This window comes from Cebus imitator, unplaced genomic scaffold (genome assembly GCF_001604975.1).
Source record: "Cebus imitator isolate Cc_AM_T3 unplaced genomic scaffold, Cebus_imitator-1.0 Scaffold652, whole genome shotgun sequence".
Classification (NCBI taxonomy): Eukaryota; Metazoa; Chordata; class Mammalia; order Primates; family Cebidae; genus Cebus; species Cebus imitator.
The window spans coordinates 598097-617036 of NW_016107967.1; the positions used below are offsets into that span (position 1 = coordinate 598097).

Genomic DNA, 18940 nt, shown 5'->3' on the forward strand with positions numbered 1-18940 from the left:
TGCAGTGAGCTGTGGCTGTCCCACTGCACTCCAGCCTGGGCAACAGACCAAGACCCTAGCTCAGAAAAAGAAAAAAATAAAATAAAATGAGGCTGTTGAAGTCTCTCTCACCCCACCATCTCTGAGACTGTTAGGTCACCAGAAGTCCAGGGAAGAGTCTCAGGGTTTAGTGCATGCTGGCCCCACCCTAGGGTGAATAGAGGTCAGCCTGTCTTTTTCTGGCAGAGGATCCACAGCCCTGTCCTTACCCAGGAAAGACAAGGGGTTATGGTATTTACTGCTCTGTCGATCCAGTTTAGCTGTGTCTTCTCTGGTCTTGGTTCTCTTGGCTTGGGGGGGTCAATGCTTCCCCATCCTCTGGGCAAGCACCATCACCCAAAAACTGGCCAAGCCCCCTGCTGTGTCCTGTGCATCAGAGAGAGTTGGAGAGAAGCCAGGCATCCCCGCAGGAAATCCATGTGCTCCAAACTCATTTCTCCTAAAGCTGAGAAGGAAAGGGGTTAAAGCTGGTCCTTCTGGCTACTCCTTTCCACCAAAGAGGCCCTAGGAACCTGTGTTCTGGACTTTCTCCCAGAAGGCCCAAGAGCTCCCTTCCGGGATTGTCGGGGTTTCCCCCCTGTGCTCACTTCAATGGTTTGCGGAAGCTCCTGCCTCCTCCTTCCACAGAAGTCTTGGGATGGTCCGATCAGCACGCTGTGGTTGCCTCTTTGACTCATTCCTCGATTTTGAACACCTGGCCACGTGCCAGGCAGTTGTTGCCTCCGGTGATGCAGGCAAAGCCCAAGAGGGTGGTCTGCCCTCAGGGAGTTTCCAGCCACAGCCACCTTCTTAGCAAATGCGCTACCTTGTAAACTTGTTACTTAATGGAGACTTGACAAATCCTTTGTAATTTGGATAATTTATTTATTTTTTTTGAGACAGAGTCTCGCTGTGTCACCCAGGCTGGAGTACAGTGACATCATCTCGATTCTCCTGCCCCAGCTTCCCGAGTAGCTGGGATTACAGGTGTGCGCTGCCACATCCTGCTAATTTTTGTATTTTTAGTAGAGATGGGGCTTCACCATGTTGGCCAGGCTGATCTCAAACTGCTGACCTCAAGTGATCCACCTTCCTCAGCTTCCCAAAGTGCTGGAATTACAGGCATAAGCTACCACACCCAGCCTCAGATAATTCACTTTTGATTTAGATACATGTCTGGGGCATTTGGTAGTTTTCTCTAGATTCATGTAGACTTTGAAGTTATGTTTCCGGCTTGCTTTATATATTTATATATTTATTTATTTATTTATTATTTTTGAGATGGGGTCTCACTATATTGCCAGGCTGGAGTGCAGTGGCCATGATCTCAGCTCACTGCAACCTTGGACTCCTGGGTTCAAGCGATTCTCCTGTCTCAGCCTCCCAAGTAGCTGGGACTACAGGTGTGCACCACCACGCCCAGCTAATTTTTGTATTTTTAGTAGAGATGGGTTTTCACCATGTTGGCCAGAATGGTTTCGATCTCTTGACCTTTGATCCACCTACCTTGGCCTCCCAAAGTGCTGGGATTACAGGCATGAGCCACTGCCCCCAGTCCTTTCTGGTTACCCAGGACTTGCCTGGATGGTTCTCCAGAGATCTCCACAGTGGCGGCAATAATAAAGTCTGTCCTCCAGAGACCAGGGTCTGCTTCTCTTGTCTATTGGGAACTTTATTCCACAAAAATTATTGGCACCAACTGGAGAGAGACACAGGGTTGGGCTGGGCGTGTTAGACTTCTAGAGACTTCTCTAGGCAGCCATTTCCCAAAGGTTGGCCCAGGGAGCCCGCATCCCCAGGGAAGTGCTAGGTGTGAGGTGTCAGGAGAACCTGCTGTCCTGGTCGGATGGGGGAGTCTTCTGAGGCAGATGAGGTCCTCCTGAGGCACATGGTGAATCCCCTAGAGGGGCGGGAGCACGGGATTACCCCTCAAATTTCCTTTTCCAGGTAGACTTTATGTGTTTGTTTTGAGTGGCGGTAAATATAACAGCCCTACTCTTTCTAGCATGTTCTGGGCCATTCCACCAACATCACTCAGGGACTCAGGGCTGTGCTCCCAGGAATGGGTTTGGATTTCTCTGTGGACTGCCCAGGGGCAGCAATCGGGACAGAGGGGTAGGTAGAGAAGACTGTGGTCAAGCTGCATTTGCATAGTAAGCTTGTTGCATTGATAGGTTAATGGTTTAACACAGCAAACCTCTAATGGTACTTTCGTGTATTTATTTATTTTAAAGACAGGGTCTCATTCTGTTGCCCAGGCTGGCATGCAGTGGCGGGATCACAGCTCACTGCAGCCTGCCTCAGCCTCCTGAGTAGCTGGGACCACAGGTGTGTGCTACCTCGCCTGGCTAATTTTTTGTAGAGACCAGGTCTTGCCTTGTTGCCCAGGCTGGTCTCAAACACCTCGGCACAAGAAATCCACCTGTCAAAGTGTTAGGATTACCACACCTGGCCCTAACAATGCTTTTAGATTCCAAATTTCCAGGTCAAACTTTATTATAATTGCTTTTATTCAGAAAGGGGAAGCTTGAGAAGACACTAAAGGCCCCTCCCTTGGGGACAGCCCTACCATGGCTGGACCATCTTCAGGGGGCCGTGTGCCTGTCTGGGCCACCTTAGGCAAATCCCCCTCTCTGGACCTTGCCCTCTGCCTGCAGGGAGCTGGATGGAAATGTAGGTCAGAAGTGTAGATCAGACTGCTCCGTGGCATCCTTAGGACTTTGAGGGGTTCCCTGTGCCCTACCTCAGGGGGTAACCTGAGCATCTCTGCTTGTGTCTACTTTATTGACTGATGCTATCATAAAATGTTTTATTTGAACCAAAGTCTTCTGAGGTGAAAACGTTTTTAAACCCCAGGAAGCACAGGCCTGTTGCACTCTGGGTCCCTGCTGAGTCTGTTTCAGTGTGGAAATTGCGAGTCTGATACCTACATAGTTGTTATGGGGGGGAGGGGAGCAGGTGTCTCTGGTGTCTCCCTGAGGGCTTGGTGAGAAACACGGCCCTCGGGACAGTGCTTGGCAGGTAGCCGGGGCCATTGTCCTTGATTCTATTTTTAGGTACAAGTGACTAGTGACTGAGGGGCCTGGTGGGGAGGGACCAGCCGGCCACCCCACAGATAGTCTGAACACATGTTCTGAACGCTGGCATAGTAGGGGCACCTGAAATTTATTTTAAATTTGCAGAAGCATCAACATTTTCATCATGGCAAAAGTCGCAACTTTGCTGAGTGGTCTCACATTCCTTCCTGTCTCGGTCTTGCTTTTTATTGTGACTGACATGTGTGGCCTCAGGTCTCTGGGCCTCTAAGGGCCTTTCTCTGCCAGGGATCCCTCCTGGAGCCTAGCAGGCAGGTGCCGTTCTCCAAAGGACCCTTCCCTTTCCTCGGAACCGTTTCTTGCACGAACCCCGCCTGCTCTGGGCAGATTCTTAACATATTTGCCCATCAGCAGCCTCTCAGAGAGGAATGTCAAATGCTGCCGTGATGTCAAACAGGTCCCAAGGAGAAGGGCCTGGGCCGACCTCGGCCTGTCACTCATGGCCAGAGGAGGGTGGGAGATAAGCAAAGTGAAGGCATAGGGAGAACCCGGGGCCTCTGCGCTCCCCACACGCCCGGGCCATCGCGGGGGCTGGTGCTGCCGGGAGGCTGTCAGCTACCGAGAATAATGACCTTGCAGACATCACCACCTGAGTGAGAACCAGGGGTCTGTGCCTCCTTATCCTCCGCTCTTACCCTGGTCAAGCCTGCACCAGGATGTCAGGGGCCTCTAAGGAGAGTCTGGGGCCCCGAGGGCTGCCAGGGCTGGGTAAGGCCTGCTTAACCACCATGGACAAAAAGCTGAACCTGCTGAATGAGAAGGTGGACCAGCTCCTGCATTTCCAAGAAGATGTCACAGAGCAGCTGCAGTGCATGTGCCGAGACATGGGCCGCCTGGAGCAGGGCCTGCACAGGCTGGAGGCCTCCCAGGCGCTGGGCCTGGCTGGGGCTGACGGGGCTCCCCCTGCTAACACCCATGCTGGGTGGTCCGAGGTCCTGGAGTTGGTGAGGGCCATGCAGCAGGACGCGGCCCAGCATGGCGCCAGGCTGGAGGCCCTCTTCAGGATGGTGGCTGCGGTGGACAGGGCCATCGCTTTGGTGGGGGCCACGTTCCAGAAATCGAAGGTGGTGGATTTCCTTATGCAGGGGCGTGTCCCCTGGAGGAGAAGCAGCCCAGGTGACAGCCCTGAGGAGGTTGGTTCTTGCTTCCCTGCGCTGGCTGGACGGGAGGCCCCGGCCCTGGTGGGAGACTGGCCAGGCAGCCAGTGTTCGGAGAGCTGGAGGCATGGTGTCCCCTTCCTGTGTGACCTGTTGATGGGGAAAAGGAGAGCCAGAACCTTACGGGTCATAAGTGGATTTCCAGGCAGGACACTGCCTGCCATTCTCCCCGGGGAAGGGAAGAAGCGGGGCCCTGACCAGGACTGTGGGGCCTTGGTAGCTCCAGGGAACCCAGCCATGGGGGACATGCTGGCAGTTTGGAAGAGGGAACCAGCACGCTTCTCTGATACCACTGTGACCGCCTTTCTGCTCCTTCACATGTAGGGTGGGGCAGGCAGGAGTGGCCAGTCTGTCCTGATGGAACCCTGCTCAGAAACCCACCCGCCACCTCCTGTCCCCAACCTTGGGCTTAGCCCGAGAGTGGGTGGAGAGTGCAGCTGCCTGTGGGGAAACGAGTGTTGACAGTGACCCGGGGGACAGCAGGCAGGAGCCAGAGCCTGGAGGTGGAGGGTGGCATTCCTGGGAGCGGCTGTTCCCGAGTTGCATAATCAATCCTGTGGGCTAATGGAAGCTTGGCTGCTGGGAGAAGGATATGGGGGTGAGGCCTGTAGAGGGAACACCCTGTTTGGGAGCAGCTAGGGGTCAGTCACTTAGCAACACTCAGACAGGCTGGAGCCACCATTTCAGACCCCTGCAGTGACTCACCAGACTCTGGCAAGAGACGAGCTGGGGACTAAAGGGGTCTGTGCTTGACTCTGTGTCAGCTGCCAAGGACAGGAGCATGCTACCCCTCCCACAAGGCCAGAGCTCCCCTGCGGCCCCTTCCCCTCCCCACCCTGCAGCTTCTCCCAGAGTTACCCCTCTCCCCAGCCCCCGCTGTCTGCTGTCTGCAGGGCGCATCTCGTGAGGGCTTGGCCTGCAGGGCAGTGTGACCCTAACCAAGCCCAGCTTTGAAAAAGAAAATTAGGCTGGATGCAGTGGCTCATGCCTATAATCCTAGTGCTTTAGGAGGCCGAGGTGGAGGACTGCTTGAGGCCAGGAGTTTGAGACCAGCCTGGGCAACATAGTAAAACCCTGTCTCTACAAATAATAAATTAAAAAATTAGCCAGGTATTGTGGCACATATCTGTAGTCCCAGCTACTTGGGAGGCTGACGTGGGAGAACTGCTTGAGTCCTGGAAATGGAGGCTACAATGTTTGTGCCAGTGCACTCCAGCCTGGGCCACAGAGTGAGGCCCTGTCTCTTCAAAAAAAAAAAAAAAAAGGATATTAATCTAATTATAGTTGGCCCTCAGATCAAAATGTAGTTAAGCCTATGATGGTGTGTCCCTATTGAGCATGTGCAGGTTTTTCTTTCTCGTCATTATTCTCTAAGTAATAATACAGTTGTTATACAATAGTGTGACAACTATTCAGATAGCATCTACATCGTATTAGGCTTTATAAGTAAACTGGAGATGATTTAAAGTATATGGGAGGATGTGTGTAGGTTACATGCAAATACCATGACATTTTATATCAGAGACTTGAGCAGCCATAGATTTTGGTATGGATGGAGCCCAGGAACCAGTCCTCCCCAGCAGATATAGTCACGACTGTAAGTTATAAAATAGATCTAATCAATAACTGTAAAAAAATTAAATGTACATGGTAAAAAAATCATGTAAAGAGCATATATCTCCTTCCTATTCCATCCCCCCAGACCCCAGACACCAATGCCCTGCCCCACCCAAGGCAAGGGTGGATTCTGATTTCCTTTGAATTCTTCCAGATAGAGGCTGTGTCTACAAGCACCTTGGTATCCACACCACGCTTGTGGTTTTGTTTTTGTTTTTTTTCTACAGTCCGTAGCACCAGAATTGCTTAGTTGTTTTCATTTTGTTTTTGAGATGGAGTCTCGCTCTGTCACCAAGGCTGGAGTGCGGTGGCCCAGGCTGGAGTGCGGTGGCACAGTCTTGACTGACTGCAACCTCCTCCTCCCAGGTTTAAGCAATTCTCTGGTCTCAGACTCCCGAGTAGCTGGGATTATAGGCACAGACCACCACACCCGGCTAATTTTTGTATTTTTAGTAGAGACGGAATTTCACCTTATTAGCCAGGCTGATCTTGAACTCCTGACCTCAAGTGATCTGCCTGCTTCAGTCTCCCAAAATGCTGGGATTATATGTGTAAGCCACCACTCCTGGCAAAATTGTTTTGTTTTAACTTATGTTATTCACATTCTTCTGGCCTTGATTTCTAATTTTTTACTTAATATATATTTTGGGCACTGATTGATGTTCACATTGTTATAAATATATTCTGAGATTCCCTTCTGGGGGCTGTGTCTTCAGTTCTTAACCAGCCCCAGATCCTCATTTGTTTCTATTGTTTCTCATTTTTAGTAACTATAAATAATGATTCAGTGATTATCCATAGATGTATGTCACTGAACACAAGTGTGAGTTTATCTGCATGATACACTCCTGGCAGTGGAAATGCCAACCCAAATGGTAAATTTATGCAAACCGGCCTTCAAAGAAGTTACTCCAAATCAGTCTCCTACCATCAAGGTATGGGAATGCTTTTGATTCTTTGCCTGTCTGGTGAATGACAATGGGAAATTATTGTGCACTGTCTGTTCTCTCTTTTCCCCACCCACTTCTCCCTTCAGATTATTTGAAGCAAATCTGAGATGCTGGATCATTTCTTTCATAAATGTTTTAGTATTTATATCTCAAAGATAAGGGCTCTTTTAAAAAACATAATATTTATTTATTTATTTTTATTTTACTTTAAGTTCTGGGGTACACGTGCAGATCTTCCAGGACTGTTACATAGGTATACACATGCCATAGTGTTTTGCTGCCTCCATCCACCCATCAGCTACTTTAGGTATTTCTCCTAATGTTATCCCTCCCCAATCTCCCCGCCCCCTGCTATCCCTCCCCTACCCCCTACTTCCCAATAGATCCCAGTGTGTGATGTTCCCCTCCCTGTGTCCATGTGTTCTCATTGTTCAACACTCACTTATGAGTGAGAACATGTGGTGTTTGGTTTTCTGTTCTTGTGTCAGTTTGCTGAGAATGATGGTTTCCAGGTTCATCCATGTCCCTGCAAATTACATGAACTCATCCTTTTTTATAATTGCATAGTATTCCATGGTGTATATGTGCCACATTTTCTTTATCCAGTCTATTGTTGATGGGCATTTGGGTTGGTTCCAAGTCTTTGCTATTGTAAATAGTGCCACAATGAACATACGTGTGCATGTGTCTTTATAATAGAACGGTTTATAATTATTTGGGTATATACCCAGTAATGGGATTGCTGGGTCAAATGGAATTTCTATTTCTAGATCCTTGAGGAATCGCCACACTGTCTTCCACAATGGTTGAACTAATTTACGCTCCCACCAACAGTGTAAAAGCATTCCTATTTCTCCACATCCTCCCCAGCGTCTGTTGTCTCCAGATTTTTTAATGATCGCCATTCTAACTGGTGTGAGATGGTATCTCAGTGTGGTTTTGATTTGCATTTCTCTAGTGACCAGTGATGATGAGCATTTTTTCATATGTTTGTTGGCTGCATACATGTCTTCTTTTGAAAAGTGTCTGTTCATATCTTTTGCCCACTTTTTGATGGGGTTGTTTAAAAAACATAATCTTGATACTATCATCACATCTAAAAAAGTGAATAACCTTATTTATTTATTTATAGAGACAGGGTCTCACCATGTTGCCCAGGCTGGTCTTGAACTCCTGGGCTCAAGCAATTTTCCTGCTTCAGCCTCCCCAAGTGTTGGGATTACAGGCATGAGCCACTGCGCTGGGCCGAATGATAACTTTTAATATTATTGAAGTTCAGTGTTCAAATTTTCCTGATTATCTACCTTATACTTTAAACATATTTTAGGCTGGGCACAGTGGCTCAGGCCTTAATCTCAGCACTTTGGAAGGTCAAGGCAGGGGGATCAACTGAGGTCAGGAGTTCGAGACCAGCTTGGCTAACATGCTGAAACCCTTTCTCTAATAAAAATACAAAAATTAGCTGGTCATGGTGGCACATACCTGTAATGCCAGCTACTCGGGAGGCTGAGGCAGGAGAATTGCTTGAACCCGGGAGATTGGAGGTTGCAGTGAGCCAAGATTATGCCACCACACTCTAGCCTGGGCAACAAGAGCACAAACTGCATCTTTTTTTTTTTTTTTTTTTTTTTTGAGACAGTCTCGCTCTGTCACCCAGGCTGGAGTGCAGTGGTGCGATCTCAGCTCACTGCAACCTCCGCCTCCCAGGTTCAAGCAATTCTCTGCCTCAGCCTCCCTAGTAGCTGGGATTACAGGTGCCCACCACCACGTCCGATTAATTTTTTTATTTTTAGTAGAGACGGGGTTTTACCATCTTGGCTGGGCTGGTCTTGAACTCCTGACCTCACGATCCACCCACCTTGGCCTTCCAAAGTGCTGGGATTACAGCCGTGAGCCACCACGCCTGGGCGCAAACTGCATTTAAAAAAAAAAAAAAAAAAGCCAGGTGAGTTGGGTCACACATGTAATCCTAGCACTTTGGAAGGCTGAGGTGGGCAGATCATGAGGTCAGGAGTTCAAGACTAGCCTGGCCAATATGGTGAAACCCCATCTCTACTAAAAAACAAAAATTAGCTGGGCATAGTGGCGTTTGCCTGTAATCCCAGCTCCTCAGAGGCTGAGGCAGAAGAATCGCTTGAACCCGAGAGGTGAAGCTTGCAGTGAGCCAAGATCATGCCACTGCACTCCAGCCTGGGCAACAGAGTGAGACTCCATCTCAAAAAAAAAGTTTTACAGTTTAGTTGCATCAGACTCAAATAAGACAATGAGTTATATATCTGTTAAAGCTAACCTTTTGAATTTATGAAAAAAGTTTAGGTTTTCATTATGGAAAATTTCAAATATAACCAAAGGTACAGTAATATGTCTCGTAGTTTTGATTTATATTTCTCTTACTAGAAGACTGAACGTTTACACACAGGTTTGAAATCTTTTGTATTTTCTGTGAACTGCCTGCTCATCTTTTCCCATCTTTCCTATTTTTTTTTTTTTTTTTGCCTTTTTCTTATTGATTTGTAAGAGCGCTTCATGTATTAATGAAACTAGCTGTTACACATGTCGCGTGAAGGCATTTCTGGGTAAGGGAAGTCATAGAACTTTCTGTTTTCTGAGTTCTTGTGCTGTTTCCTGTCTGTCCTGCCCCACTGGCACTTGCTAGATATCTCCCTAGTCCTTGAGTTTAATATCCATGTCAGGAATGTCTTCAGGTTTGGTCCAGTGTCCTAATCAGGCTGCTGATTGGCCCATGACAGTAAGACTCTTCTTCCCTCTGTGTTCTGAGGCCAGGGCAGGTTTTGCAGGAAGCGCTCAGAGAATGGACAGTGAACTGAGACATAGCCACAGCTGCTAAACACCTGGTCAGTGCTGAACACCGTGCATTATGGAGGCTTCTTGGGGATTCTGTGTTTCCTGGGAGAGTGGGGCATGACAACCATCTTTGGAATGGAATTAAATCCTAGTACTGGTGGTTAAATTTGAAAATTATGCCAGGACTTTGTGAAGGTCCTCCTGAGATCTTCAGAAGTGCCCAGCGGCACTTCATCTGGTTCCAGCAGTGAATTCAATGATCCCTGGAAGCCAGGTGCTCTCTCCTGGAAAACAGCCCCAGGCGTATGTGTTCAGAGGCACCAGTACTCTAGAATGGTGTGTGAGGAAGCACAGACTCGGTAGGGACTAGAAGGTGGAGCCCTGAAGACAGAACCCAGCTGGAGTTGGGGGATGGGCACATATTCTCCTGCCTACCCTAAAGTTGGGGGAGGGAGAGGACAGTTTGAGCCCAACAAGGTCTGCCCAAGGACAGTCTGTCCAAGTCCCTTTCTGCCAGTGGGTGAAAGAAGAGGAGGTCTGTTTCATGCCTCCAGTTCCCCCAGCTCCGGGGGCAGCAGGACAAAGCCTGCAGAAGGATAATGGAAAGCCATCTGCCCAGCAGGGGATCTGGGCCACATTGACGATGCTGGTGATAACTGTGACAGCGGCAGCAAGCATTTTTGATGAAGTGCCTCCCCCATGCCAGGTGCTGGACTATGTGTTCCCTATGCACTGTGTCCTTATCATTCAGAGGTCAAAGCTTGGTATCCTAGAATCGCAAAGCAATGAGTACGTAGTAATTGAGAGGAGTGGGAATGGTGTAGACAAACAGTACAACCAGCACCTTAGGGTTGGGGAGACATTTGGGACAGGTGAGGCCTGTAGTGCCCCACTTAGAGGGAACTGCCCTAGCCGGATTTTGCCATCAGGGCCTAGAGTTGCAAGATCTTCAGATTTTTTGTTTTGTTTTGTTTTTTTGAGACAGAGTCTCACTTTGTACCCCAGGCTGGAGTGCAGCGGTGCGACCTCGGCTCACCACAACCTCCACCTCCCAGGTTTAAGCAGTTGTCCCTGCCTCAGCCTCCTGAGTAGCTGGAATTACAGGTGCCTGCCACCACACCCGGCTAATTTTTGTAGAGACAGCGTTTTACCATGTTGGCCAGGCTGGTCTTGAACTCCTGACCTCAGGTGATCCACTCGCCTCAGTCTCCAAAAGTGCTGGGATTACAGGTGTGAGCCACCGCACCCAGCCATCTTCAGATTTTTTTTTTTTTTCGAGTCTCGCTCTGTCACCAGGCACCAGGCTGGAGTGCAGTGGCATGGTCTCGGCTCACTTCAACCTCCACCTCCTGGGTTCAAGCGATTCTCCTGCCTCAGCCTCCCGAGTAGCTGGGACTACAGGTGTGCACCACCATGCCCAGCTAATTTTGTATTTTAGTAGAGACGGGGTTTCAGCATGTTGGCCAGGATGGTCTTGATCTCTTGACCTTGTGATCCGCCTGCCTTGGCCTCCCTAAGTGCTGGGATTACAGGCGTGAGCCACTGCGCCGGCCCATCTTCAGATTTTTTAAGAAAAACTGGGAACTTAGATTTCTTTTCTAGCAAGTTTTATTAAGCTGTAATAATTACATAATAATTATAATGGTACAATTTACATATAATAAACTTCACATACACACATATGCACATTTCTAATATGTAGCTCCACAAACATTTCCACCTGTCACCATCACCACAGTAAAAATAGGAAACAATTATGTCACCCCAAAAGGGATCCTAAATGTAAAAATCTCATGGATTTTAAAAGTTGGGAACAAATTGAAAAATTTAAACCTGAGTAACAGGGTGAGTACCTTGTCTCTATAAAACAACAACAGCAATTAGCTGGAGGTGGCGGCACATTCCTGTAGTCCCAGCTACTCCTGAGGCTGAGGTAGGAGGATCACTTACTTCTGGAAGCTCGAGGCTGCAGTGAGCTGGAATCCAACCACTGCACTCCAGTCTGGACAATGGAGAGAGACTCTGCCCCGCCCCCCCCCCCCAAAAAAAAAAACTTGGCAGACAGAGGTTTTAGTGAAACGAGATTATGCCACTGGACTGCAGCCTGAGTGACAGAGCAAGACCTTGTCTCAAAAAAAATTTTTTTTTAATGATTATTTTCCATCTCTAGTCTAAGCCCTTTAGAGTCAAACCTATTTTGAACCCTGTATCCAGGGCTGGGTTCTTCCCTTTTGGGGAATGTGGTGAAGCCCTGGAAAGAAGGTGGTTCTGGGTATAAAGCTGGCCGCCTCCTCTTTTAAGTTTTATGACCTTGGGAAGGGCTCAGCGTCCTCTCTAAAGTGATAATTGCAGTGTCTACTCTCCAATGTTACTGTGAGACTGTGCGAAATAACCTAAATGCCCTTACGTTAAGCACGCGGGAGGTGCTCAACAAATGTCTGTGGCCTGAATGACAGTGTTGATGATAATGATGACCTTTTTTTGTGGTTGTTATTTTAGAACAAAGAACCAGTGGAAGAAGAGGGAGCAAAACCAAAGCATGTGCTGAGCACCAGGGGGTTGCAGGCTGATGCCAGGGGGCCTGGGGAAGGTGAGTGGGACCTCATTTGCTTTATCCGACACTGTAGACACAACAGCTTCAGAATAAAGGGCCTGACAACATGGCCCACAGAATGATTCCTGGGCAACTGTCAAAGCTTCCTTTTTTTTTTTGTTTTTGCAGGGTTTTTTTTTGATCATCTATATCCCACCAGAGACGCATAATCAATTGCTATGTTTCAAAACCACTTGGAATACAGTTGACTCTTGAACAACTCCAGGGTTAGGGGCACTGACTTCCTGAACAGTTGAAAATTCAAGTATAATTTTTGACTCTTCCAAAGTTTAACTACTGATAGCTTACTATCAACTGGAAGTCTTGCTGATAACAGAAATAAGTGATTAACAGGTGCTTGTACTATTTTATGTATTAAATATGATATTCATATAAGAGAGTAAGCTAGAGAAAAGAAAGTGTTATTATGATGTTCACAAGGAAGATAAAATATCCCTATTCATTAAGTGGAAGTGGGTCTTCATCCTTGTCATTTTCACATTAAGTAGGCTGAGCAGGACGAGGAAGGTGAGGGGTTGGTCTTGCTGTCTTGGTGGCAGAGGAGGAAGAAAATCTGCATCGAAGTGAACCAGTGCAGTTCAAACTTGTGTCTCTCAAGGGTCAACTGTAGTACCTTTCTGTGCAGGCTATGCCACCAATTTGGTACTCAAATGCTTTAAATGTTTATGGATTAACTTTTTAACCTTTAATTTTCTTGTATAATTTTGCATGATATTTATGTGGTTCCAAAGTCAAACAGACAAAACAATGTATATTAAGAGAAGTCTAGAGGCCAGGTGCAGTGGTTCATTTCTGTAATCTTAGCAATTTGGGAAGCCAAGGCAGGAGGATCACTTGAGCTCAGGAGTTTGAGAACAGCCTGGGCAACAGCATAGTGAGACTCCATCACTATGAAAAATTTATTTTATTTAAAAATAAAAGAGGCAGGGTGCAGTGGCTCACACCTGTAATCCCAGCATTTTGGGAGGCTGAGATGGGTGGATCACCTGAGGTCAGGAGTTTGAGAACAGCCTGGCCAACATGGTGAAACCCTGTCTCTACTAAAAATATAAAAATTAGCAGCCAGGCACGGTGGCTCATGCCCATAATCCCAGCACTTTGGAAGGCCAAGGAGGGTGGATCATGAGGTCAGGAGTTCAAAACCAGACTGGCCAATATGGTGAAATCCCGTCTCTACTAAAAAATACAGAAATTAGCTGGGCACGGTGGCTTGTGTCTGTAATCCCAGCTACTTGGGAGGCTGAGGTAGGAGAATTGCTTGAACCAGGACCCGAGAGGCGGAGGTTGCAGTGAGCCGAGCTTGCACCACTGCACTCCAGCCTGGGCTACAGAGTGACACTCCATCTCAAAAAAAAATTAGCCAGGCATGGTGGCACATGCCTGTAAACCCAAGTACTCGGGAGGCTGAGGCAGGAGAATTGCTTGAACCGGGGAGGCAGAGGTTGCAGGGAGCCAAGATCACGCCAGTGCACTCCAGCTGGGGTGACAAGAGTGAGGCTCTGTCTCGAAATAAATAAAAAATAAATAAATAAACAAATAAAAAGAGAAGATTATCTTCTACCTTTGTCCCCTGCACCCTGCTTCTTCCCCCTATATGTAACTATTTAAATAGCTTTTGTCTTCTCTTTCTCTTGAGGACCAGTCTACCTAAACAACATGATTGGTGGTTATGTGCACACGTGCACACATGCACAGTCACACCTGCTCCCTTCTTAGAGAAACAGGACACCAGACACACCATTCTCCACCTTGCTTTCTTCCACTTACAGTATTTTCTGAGATCACTCCATAGCTGTGCTTAGAGATTGTTTTTTTTGAGACAGAGTCTCGTTCTGTTGCCCAGGCTGGAGTGCAAGTGGCATGAACATGGCTCACTGCAGCCTCTATCTCCTGTGCTCAATCGATCCTCCTGCCTCAGCCTCCCAAGTAGCTGGGATTGCAGGCACATGCCACCATGCCAAACTCATTTTTTTTTTTTTTTTTTTTTTTTGTAAAGTCACATTGTTACCCAGGCTGGAGTGCAGTGGTGCAAGTTGTCTGTCCACTGACGTTTATTTTCCTCTAGACAGGCTTTCACTATGTTGCCCAGGCTTCCATAGAAATATTAATTTTCTTTTTTTCATGGCTGTGCCTCACTCCTTGTTGGATGCATCACGGTTTAGTCAACCAGCCCCCTTCATCTGTGTTGTTTCCAGTCTTTGGCTGTTATAAACCTGGGCACTGAATGGCTTGTGCAGATTCCTTGCAGTATCTTTGTGGCAGACTCCTCCACATGGGAGTGCATTTTTGTCCTGCCTGTTTTCCTGTAGAGAGCCAGAAGGTGGACGTGCTGGAAGGGACAGTGGAGAGGCTGCCCCCCATCAGAGCTTCAGGGCTGGGAACTGACCCTGCCCAGGCAGGGGCCTCATCAGGCCAGGGAGATGGCATTCCTGGCCCAGGCCAGGCGTTCCCTGGCCACCTGTACCTGCCCACAGAGGTGGAAGCCAAGGCTCCTGAGACATCCAGCGATAACCTCAGGACTGGCCTGGAATTGGCTCCAACACCTGGCAGGGTCAGTGTGGTCTCCTCGAGCCTGGAGGTTGCACCAGGTGCAGGACAAGGAGCATCGTCCAGCAGGCCTGACCCTGAGCCCTTAGAGGAAGGCACGAGGCTGACTCCAGGGCCCGGCCCCCAGTGCCCAGGGTCTCCAGGGCCGCCAGCCCAGGCCAGGGCAGCCCACAGTGGTGGAGAGACACCTCCAAGGTAAGGAGAGCTCTTCCAGGCTGGGCGAGGGAGGGGATAGACTGCTGCCCCTCACTGGAGCTCTGCTGCAGACAGCATCCACTGCATACATGTTCCTGGCTGGCTCATTGCCTGGGCCCTGCCTCTGGGAGCTTAGAGCACCGCTGCTCACCGGCCACCCACTAGAAGTACGTGGAAGGAGTTTGAAAAATAAAGATGCCTGGAGATGTTGATTGGACTGATCTGGAGCGAGTCTCAGGAATTAGATTTTTTTGACAGGTGATTCTAATGGGGAACAAGGTTGAGAATCACTAGCTCTTAGATAGGTACTCACAGTAGCTAAAAGATGGGGCTCACGGAGCACCTCCTCCATGCTGGCCATTGGCTGGGCATTTCGCTGGCTTCACCTTCTATTCTCAAGCCGTTCCCAGGAAGTGAATGTGGTTGTCATCCCCATTTCATGATGAGGACACTTAGGTTCCTAGTGCCGAGGGCCCCGCAGCTGGGAATTCATAGAGTTGGGATCTGAATCCAGGTTACTTGATTCCAGAATCTGTGCCACAATCATTGCACATCCTGCTTCCTCAAGTCGGCATTTAATTACGTTCTAAATAATATGGTGGGGAGAGAAAGACATGGCCCTCTGGAATGCAAGAGGGGTGCAGGCTTAGCCAGCCCTGGGGACTTTCGGGAGGCTCACACGGAAGTCCTGGAGGCAGAGTCGTGGCAGCTGCCATGCTCCTAGGATGCAGCCTGAGGACCTGCTCTTGGCAGATGTCTGTAGCAGAGTCAAGAACCTGCAGACTCCCACGCCCTCCCTAGCACATCTAGTACCCAGGGCGGCCCCACTGAAGGGCACCGTGTCCCTGGGCTTCTCTTGGAGGAACCTGGTGTTTCCCAGCCTTCCCTGCACCTGCCTGGGGCGGCCCTGACCTGTCTCGCAGACTGCAGGCCTGGCTCAGGGAGTGGATCTGGTGTCGTGTTTGCTGTGGTGACAGGCAGAGAAGTCCAAATCATTTGTCCGACTTTGTTCTAATAGGAAATGGGAGCTTCAGGAGGCCTAACAGGCTGGTGGGAGGGGTTCTTGGCAGGCATCCTGGGATCGGAACCAGGACCTAAATATGGAATCTGGGTCTGGGGGTGAACTGCCTACGAAGTTGTTAGGGGCCCGCAAAAGATTCTGAGAGAGAAAAGTTCTCTATCTCAGGTTCAGCCCCTGGCTGAATTTCACGTCCAGCAGACCTGCGGCGGCCTGAGGAAGTGAGATCACTACCTGCCCGTCTTCACTTCGGACATGGGCGTATTTTGAGGAAAATAGGTTGGAAGTCAAGCATCAGCTCTGACAGGCAGTGGCTGCCTCTGCAGAGGATCCTGCCGGGCGCTGTGGCTCATGCCAGTGATCCCAGCCCAGTGAGAGGTCAAGGAGGGAGGATCGCTTGAGCCCAGGAGCTTGAGGCCAGCCTGGGCAACCAAGCAAGACCCCATCTCTACAAAAATTATCTGGGCTACCATGGACGTGGTGGCAAACACCTATAATCCATGCTACGGGGGAGGCTGAGGTGGGAGGATCGCTTCAGTCCAGGAAGTTGAGGCTGTAGTGAGTTATGATCATACCATTGCACTCTGGCCTGGGAGACAGAGTGAGACCCTATTTCAAACAAACAATAACAACAAACAAACCCAAGGGATGCTGAGGCCATGCCTGGGCTGGGCAGCCCTGAGCTGGAACTGGTCAGTACTGCCTGCCATGGGTCTGCTGCACAGCAAGTGGACAGCTTTGGGTGCTCAAGATGGCAGGAGCTGCTTGGAAGTGCCTTTGGGGGGTTCACCCCATGCCTCTGGATGTGAAGACCCAAAGGGAAGTCGTGACTGCTGGCCTTCTCTGCCGACCATTGCTGGCAGCAGTTTCCTGTGTCCCTTGGTCTGGCAGGAGACCTGAGCTACATTTGGAGTGGCTTGGCGTGGATGCCACACTTCCCCTCCTACCTGTCATTACCGAACCATGCTCAGTCCCAAGGCACTGTGTTAGAAGAATTTCTACCTCCCACCCAATGAGTCTTTCAGATGCACCCAGGGACAGATGTGTATAGAGGTCCAGCAGCTCAGACATGAGGACGGGGCTTTCAGCTGCTGGAGAAGGGCCTCACTATTTTCTTTCCAAAAATTGGGATAAAAACCACATAACATAAAATTTAACATCTCAGCACCCCCCTTTTTTTTTATTTTTGAGACAGGGTCTCACTCTGTCACCCAGGCTGGTGTGCAGTGGTGCCATCTCGGCTCACTGCTGCCTCCACCTCCAGGGCTCAAGTGATTCTCCCACTTCAGCCTGCAGTATAGCTGGGATTACAAGCATGTGCCACCATGCCTGGTTAATTTTTTATTTTTTCTGTAGAGATGGGTCCCACTGTGTTGCTCAGGCTGGTCTAAAACTCCTGGCCTCAAGCGATCCTCCTGCCTCAGCCCCCCAAAGTGCTGGGATTATAGTCTGACCCACAATGCCCAGCCCCATCTTAGCCTTTTTAAAGTATACAGCTCAGTAGTGTTAAGTTTATTCATGTTGTTGTGAGACAGATCTCCAGGACGTTTTCATCTCACAAAACTGAGATTCATCATCCACTAAATAACACCTCCCACCCCTCAGCCCTTAACGGCCACAATTGTACTTTCTTTCTCTGTGAATCTGAGTATTCAAGGGTCCTCATATCAGTGGAATCATACAGGATTTGTCTTTTTTTTTTTTTTTTTTTTTTTTTTTTTTTTTTTTTTTTTTTTTTTTTTTTTTTTTTTGCGAGACAGAGTCTCGCTCTGTTACCCAGGCTGGAGTGCAGTGGCATGATCTCAGCTCACTGCAAACTCCACTTCCCAGGTTCAAGAGATTCTCCTGCCTCAGCCTCCCAAGTAGCTGGGACTACAGGTGCATGCCACCATACCTGACTAGTTTTTGTATTTTTAGTAAAGATGGGATTTCTCCGTGTTGGCCAGTCTGGTCTCAAACTTCTGACCTCAGGCGATCCATCCTCCTTGGCCTCCCAAAGTGCTGGGATTACAGATGGGAGCCACTGGGCCCACCGCTGGATTTGTCTTTTTGTGCCTGGCTCATTTCACTGAGTACAGTGTCCCCAGGGTCCATCAACGCTGTAGTGTGTGTTGGAACATCCTCCTTTTTAAGGATGAATAGTATTTTGAGGTGTGTGTACACCATCTTCTGTCTATGCATCATCTGTCACTGGGCATTTGGGCTGCTTCCACCTGTTGGCTGTTGTGAGTAATGCTGCTACAGTCATGAGTGTGGCCATATCTCTTGGAGACCTTGCTTTGGATTCTCTGGGATATATACCTAGAAGTGGAGTTGCTGAAATATATGGTAATCCTACTTTTAATTTCTGAAGAGCCTCCAGTTTTCCACAGCAGTTGTGCCATTTTAGGCCTTTTGAACCCCTGCATTTGTGCCTTCCTCTCTTGGTTGACTCTTGGTGCATCTGTGAGGTATCACCGTCCCCGATGACACAAAAGGGAACTGAGGCTGGACTTACCCAAAGCTGTCCAGCAACCCAATGGCAGGGCTAAGCCCAGAATCGAGGCCACCTGCCTCCCTGCTGAGACTCAGTCCCCGCCAGACACCATCACCCTACCCCACAACACACATAGACCCCATGCTATGGATTATGGCCCAGCAAAAAGAAGCCCCACTGAGAGGCAGCCAGAGTTGGGGAGACTTAGAGAGGGAGGGTCTGGATTCCTGGATGATCTGGCTGCCAGGATCAGGATCCTTCCTTTGGGAGGTTGGAGCTCAGAGAGCCTTTCCCACCTCCATCTGGGCTCACAAACCCCAGTTCTGCAGGGTCTGGGCAGTGAAACTGAGTGAAGTGAGCTGGGGAATTGCCAGGGTGTGCAGGGCCTGTGCTGAGGTGCAGAGCTGTTCTTCAGTCACATGGACACGTGGATCCAGCACAGCCAGCT

At 49.0% G+C, this 18940-nt stretch overlaps 1 protein-coding gene across 9 annotated transcripts in view; it reads left to right on the plus strand.

The window, feature by feature from the left end:
• MYLK3 (myosin light chain kinase 3) overlaps window positions 1–18940 on the plus strand; it is a 62492-nt gene that overhangs the window by 10922 nt on the left and 32630 nt on the right. For 3 of the 9 annotated variants that reach the window (XR_001821462.2, XR_005198219.1, XM_017517893.2), the window contains exons 1-3: window positions 3573–4246; window positions 12142–12232; window positions 14566–14998. Coding sequence is in view for 3 of the 9 variants with exons in the window: in XM_017517893.2 (XP_017373382.1) it covers window positions 3770–4246; window positions 12142–12232; window positions 14566–14998 (1001 nt within the window). In the remaining 6 variants the exon portion in view is untranslated. Of the gene's footprint in view, window positions 1–3572; window positions 4247–12141; window positions 12233–14565; window positions 14999–18940 lie in introns of those variants that run through there. The other 6 variants (XM_017517896.2, XM_017517902.2, XM_017517895.2 and 3 more) reach the window with 2 other exon arrangements.